At 45.0% G+C, this 6,207-nt stretch overlaps 1 protein-coding gene across 1 annotated transcript; it reads left to right on the forward strand.

Annotated features, from left to right (window-relative positions):
- Positions 1 to 1,636: 1,636 nt before the first annotated feature.
- On the forward strand, positions 1,637 to 4,629 carry LOC101859300 (mucin-5AC; the record flags this gene model as incomplete). The annotated part of the gene is given in 2 exon segments (XM_005090985.3): positions 1,637 to 1,801; positions 3,023 to 4,629. Coding segments are annotated over 2 exon segments (1,106 nt in total), but the record flags the coding sequence as incomplete, so codon positions are not given.
- Between the last annotated feature and the right edge of the window lie 1,578 nt (positions 4,630 to 6,207).

Below are 6,207 nucleotides of genomic sequence, written 5' to 3' on the forward strand. Positions count from 1 at the left end.
GTGTGTGTGTGTGTGTGTGTGTGTGTGTGTGTGTGTGTGTGTGTGTGTGTGTGTGTGTGTGTGTGTTTGTGTGTGTGTGTGTGTGTGTGTGATGTAGGTGGCAGGATGAAGCCATAGGTAGATCTTACTTCTTTTCTCTCCCTATTGCTTTTTGTCTGCAAATCTGACTTTTTTTTTCCTATGTAAAATCATCATTATCGTGTCAATGCGCTTCTCCTTAGTTTAACTCTTTATCTGTATGCGTCGCGTGTGGATGAGTGGCGATTGCGCCCCCGCACCCTGTCCCCCGCCCCTGCTCTTTCTATCTGTTTTTTTTACTCCTTTTTTTCGACTTGAAGTATCGTTATCGTGTCAACGTGCTTCCATAGATGCCAGCTCGTACATTAAATGCATATTTGTATGTTTTAGAGGGTCTGAATACTGTGAAGCCTTTTTGATGTCGTTTTCTCTTTTTTCTAATATTTCTCTTCACGAACTTGTCAATGCTAAAGAAAAGTTATAAACTTTCATGGTCGAATTTACAAATACTTGTGAGAACGAAGCCCATCAGTCACTATTAGTTGTATCCCTTACTAGAGTAAGCTATTTAATATGAATTTGTGGGTGGTTGGCGGGTGCTCTGGTGTGGTTTGCTTCTTCTTTCCAATGAAATATCTATCGTCCTTATCTCCGCCTTACCTCCCCCTTCTTCTTTTTTATGTTTGTTACTCTCTTGTAACACCTCTAATCTTCTGGGGCTCATATGACTTTATGCAGTTGCGATCGCCGTAAAACCTGTACTAAAACTAAAACTAATATGAATTCATTTAATGCGGAAAAATGTGTGCGAAGGGTTTAAATGTGAGTTGCTTGGCCAATGCCCACCATCTTGACCCGCCGTGAGGGTAGAGAACCTGTGTTTTGGTGTTGAAAATATAGCAGTTATGTGCTTGTGGGTAGTTGGCGGCTGCTCTTGTGTGGTTTGTTCCTTCTTTCCTGTAAAAAATCTAACGTCGTTATCTCTCCTCGTTTTTTTCGTATGTTACTGTCAAGTAACACCTCTAGTCTTCAGCTCTTGCCTGCCCTAGTTTGGGTTGTTGGAGGGCGCCACTGGTATTTCATACTTGTTTACTTTCCCTCCGTTATTCCTGTCTGGGCCGTCTTACTTTTCACCAGCGGTAAATTCCCATTATATTGTGTCGATGAGCTTCTCTTTACTCAAACAAACAAAAAATGCCCAATTTGTGTTGCAAAATCAGTAAAACTCTTACTAAAACTAAAACTGTATCCCCTTTAATAGTCGTCACTTTTATGAGATGAGGGGGGGGGGGCAGACTTCAACACACCTTTGTGGCCTAATCGTGTTGAAAGTGCCGTAAAACCCTTACTAAACCTACAACTTGTGTGTGTTTATATGTGGTTAGGCTACCGGAGTCGCAATCGTGAGATTGCGGGTTCGGGGGTTCGAGCCTTAGCTCGGTCCGACGTTGTGTCCTTGGGGAAAGGCACTTTACACGAATTTCCCATTTGGCTCGGTCCTTTTGGAGATGGACGTTAAACTCGGAGGCCCGGCCTCTGAAATGACCTTATAGTGTCGATAGGGGGTTAATAAACCTATACCATTTCACCATTAAAAATTTCTTTTTCTGTTCCTCAGGTCTGGGTGTGCTCCTGGTGATCGTGGTGGGCGTGGGTTGGAAGTGCACACCGCGTGGACACGAGCCGCTACACGCCTTGTTCGGCATCGGGAATTTCCGCACGGGGCAGACGAGGGAGCGACGTCATAGGCGCCACCGGAACAGGGACAGTAACTGGTATGGAGGTGAGTACTCGAAGTTGAAGTATTTGGGGCACAGGGGAGCGAGGATGGGGGAATTACTGTACTGGTGTACAGGGGGTACAGGGGGCGAGGATGGAGTGAGTACTCTGGGTACTGGGGGTAGAGGGGGCGAGGATGGGGGAATTACTATACTGGGGTACTGGGGAGTACAGGGGGTGAGGATGGGGGAATTACTGTACTTGGGTACTGGTGAGTACTCTGGGTACTGGGGGTTCGGGGGGCTAGGATGGGGGAATTACTATACTGGGGTACTGGGGAGTACAGGGGGTGAGGATGGGGGAATTACTGTCTTGGGGTACTGGTGAGTACTATTGGGTACTGGAGGGGGTACAGGGGGGGAGGGGATGGGGGAATTACTCTACCGGGGTACTGGTGAGTACTGGGTACTGGGGTACGAGGATAAGTAAAATGCTTGGTACAGTGGTTGGAGGGGGGAGGGGGGGGCAAGGTGGGTCTGTACCGGGTACTGGGGTACTGATTGACTGAAGGGAGGTGGGTACCGGATACTGAGGTACTAGAGGGGTTTTTTTGCTATGAGTGAGAAGTATATGATATGAAGGTAATTATTTTGTGGTCTGTTCGTTTTTCAATGTCTTAATATTCTTGTTTCCTAGATTTTAAATGACCTCATTATGTTGGTCACGATGCTTCCCAAGCTGGAAATTATGTTTAAACAAATCATTGTCTCCCTGAAAATGGGTTTTGGAGATCTCAGTTGTTATTTCCAGCTTCTTTATTATCATCCCATGTGGCGGATGCTCTGATGTGGTTTGCTCCTTATTTCCTATTGTCCTATCAAAGTTACCATTCCTATCTCTCTCCCTCTTTTCTATGTATGTCCTCTCAAGTAACACTTCTAATCTTCAGCATTTATATGACCTGATTATGTTGCAAGTTCCATAAAACTCTTCTGAAAACTAAAACCGTTCTTTGCTAACGTCTGTATTGCTTTACTCCAAGTCTTACTTTGATGTTGTCATACAGATGTTGGATGTGGGTGGTTGACGGGTGGTCTGGTGCGGTTTGCTTCTTCTTTCCTACCTATCAAACATCTATCGTCTTTATCTTCACTCCTTTCTCTCTTGTAACACCTCTAATCTTCAGCACTTATATGAGACCGTTTTGTGTTGCAAGGGCCATAAAACACTTGCTAAAACTAAGACTAAACTCTGACTAAAAACTAAAATATATGTCTCACTACAGGAGTGATGTACCCAGAGTTCCAGTACCGCCGACCGCCCCCGTCCTACGCAGCGTCCATGCAAGACTATCAGAACCAGGCTGCAGCGGGCGATGGGCCACCGGCCTCCGCTACCGGCCAGGCCCCGTCAGGTGACCAGAGCTGGCCAAACTCCCCGCCACCCTCCTACCGCTCAAGGGCTTCCACCATACACTCTGCCATACAGTCGGCCTTCCCCAACAGCCACGACGGAGACCACCCTTCGTCGCGACCTCCAACGTACAGGTCAAGGGCTCCATCGCGCCGCCCGTCTCTCCCGCGGGAGGAAATTCACCCCTCAGACGGTGGGGGCGGGGTCACCACAACCGCTGCACCGGCTGACGTTTCATTTTCTGGTCCTTCTTCAAGCACGATTGGTAGTTCAAATGGTGCTACTTCTATCACGATATCATCATCGTTGCCATCATCTCATCAAATACCGACGTCATCATCGTTAGCGGCTGCCTTGTCACCGCTCTCGGCAACAACAGCGCCGCAGCCTGCGGGAGACAGCTCAACAACCGCTGCGGTATCGTCAGCGTCAATGACTATGCAAGTCTACACAGTGCCTTTAGTCAGCAGCAGTAGCGGTGGTGGTAGTGGTGGTGGTGGTGGTGTTAACACAAACTTTAACGGCTCTTCAAATGACTCTCACTCTCTTCCCTCTGGAGGTATTTCTGTAATGGTGACCCCTCCCTCAAACTCACCGCCTCCACATCAGCCTTCCTCATCCGCTTCCGTCAACCCTTCATCGGGCGTTGAGGGCGTTCGTCTTCCCAGCCTGCACCAGCGGATGGAGTCGGGCGATCGGGTGAGGCTGGAGCAAGCCCTGCAGTCTCTGGAGCAGCACATCAGTCACGGGGCGGAGGGCATCACCAACAGGGGAGCCTCCTTTGAGGAGACAGACTTCAACACACATCTATAGGCAGACAGACTAGCCAGACAGACAGACTTCAACACACATCTATAGGCAGACGGACTTCCACACACGTCTATAGGCTGACAGACCGACTTCAACACCCATCTATAGCCAGTCAGACTTCAACACACATCTATAGCCAGACAGACATCAACACACATCTATAGGCAGATAGACTAGCCAGACAGACTTCAACACACATCTATAGGCAGATAGACTTCAACTCACATCTATAGCTAGACAGACACATTTGTACAGGCATATGTAGGCAGGCAGACTTCAATTCACATCTGTAGGTAGACAGGCAACATCTGTAAGAAGACAGACTCGTTTGTACAGGCATTTGTAGTGAGACAGACTTCAACTCACTTTTGAAGGTAGACAGACTTGAAAACACATCTGTAGCCAGACAGACACATTTGTACAGGCATTTTTAGGAAAGACGGACACATTTGTACAGGCATTTGTATGCAGACAGACACATTTGACCAGACATATACAGAGAGACAGATCTTGTCGTAGATGCTTGTACAAAACAAGACTAACTTAATAAATACAGAAAAAATTGCCCAAGACCACCACCACCCATTGACATGGGACAAAATGGTTGTCTTAGACAGGTGAACGTCGTCAATGATAGTAAATAACAAGATGGGCCACTCAGCCAAAAAAGTGTCCGCAGGAAGTATGCTCTTTGCTTCAGATGGCGCTGCAGTCTGTTTTGAAGCTCTCTTTCGTTTTTCCAGAAGAAGAATAGGAATAGCACTTCCTTGCGTGCGCAGATCGACTACTGTTCATCAGCAGTTTGGGTACGTTCAGTGCGGAGTTTTAGGGTTTTTTTATTTTAATGACCTCTCGCCTTTCATTCTAAAGTCAAATTAAATGAAGAAAACCATCACCCTTTCCTCTGGAAGAGGTTTTTTGTCAGCGTAACCATTTTAAAAAAGCGTTCTTCCGAAATTTATCCCAAAACTTGCTAGTTTCACTTTGATTTTTTATAACTCAAGTAGGGTAACTCTGTTCGCAAAGAGTGCGCTTTTGTGAAGAGGGCGCCACCAAATTTGGAGGACACTTTTTTAATTGGCTCAAGGAGAGAAGTGGCCCATCTTGTTATGTACTATCTTTGACGTCGTGTAGAGTGTCATTGAAATGTGTGAGGCATCCTGGTGAAATCAGGCGCTCGTCAAAATAATGAAATGCAAGATATGGGCCTTAATTTTTCTACCGGTTCAGCAATTTTTATTGAATTTTTGTTTTTTTTAACTGAACACCTTTTATGTCCATTTAGATCTAGTAACACATTTATGTTGGGATTTTACTGAAAAATGTTGATTAAAGGCATGAAAAAGGTAAATTTCCAGTTTCCAAAAACTCTAAGGCTTTACAAAGTACCAAGCTTTGGCGAAAATTTTCTCCCTTATTTTGCCTCTGAAATCAGGCGACCCCACTTCCTTCAATCACTAATATCTTGATTTCTATTTAAGATAGATGGGTATTTTTTTCATTGAGAGATAGATAAATGTACCAGCTTTAAGATGACACCGATAAATCTACAGGCCCAAAAAATATTGACGAGCGCCTGATTCCACCGCGTCGTGACGCATATTTGAAAAAATGCAAGGGGGTAAGAGGGATGTGGTCGTTTGTACAGGTTATTGTCCTTAACAGGCGGTTGTAAGAGCAGGTTCAACTGTATTTGCTTTCTGAATTATTTTTGTTCATGTAAGATTTGATGTTTGTTGTTTAAATTATTAAACTCTTCCACTATCACACAGTGGTACTATCCCACCGAAGTTCTGAAAAAGAACTTGTATTTAACAATTCTGAAATAACGAAACTTTTCGTGGTGATTTTTGTAAAAAAAAGCGATGGATTTTTGTGGCAGTAGTTTCTGTTGGGAGACTCGACTACAATCGAAATTGTCCAAGATGGCCATCCATTGTTGAGGCGAAAGATGATTGTCTTAGACAGGTGGACATCTTGGACAGTGTCATTATGATATTCTAAATATACCCACAAGATGGAATCACAAAGTTGTGGTTTGTACAGGCGATTTATTATCTTGGACAGATGGCCTTTAGAGCACATTCGACTGTCCATGGCCACTTAAATTTGAAATTAGGAAAGGTTTGGTAGTGAAGAGGAGTTGAAATCAGACTATGGGATCTAAACAATAATCACTTTTTTTTCGTCTCTAGCTATATAGTGCAGTAGGGTGGCAAGTTGCTTCAAGTCTTCCTTGGAGAGTGG

The sequence above is a fragment of the Aplysia californica genome, unplaced genomic scaffold, assembly GCF_000002075.1.
Source record: "Aplysia californica isolate F4 #8 unplaced genomic scaffold, AplCal3.0 scaffold00024, whole genome shotgun sequence".
Taxonomy (NCBI): Eukaryota; Metazoa; Mollusca; class Gastropoda; order Aplysiida; family Aplysiidae; genus Aplysia; species Aplysia californica.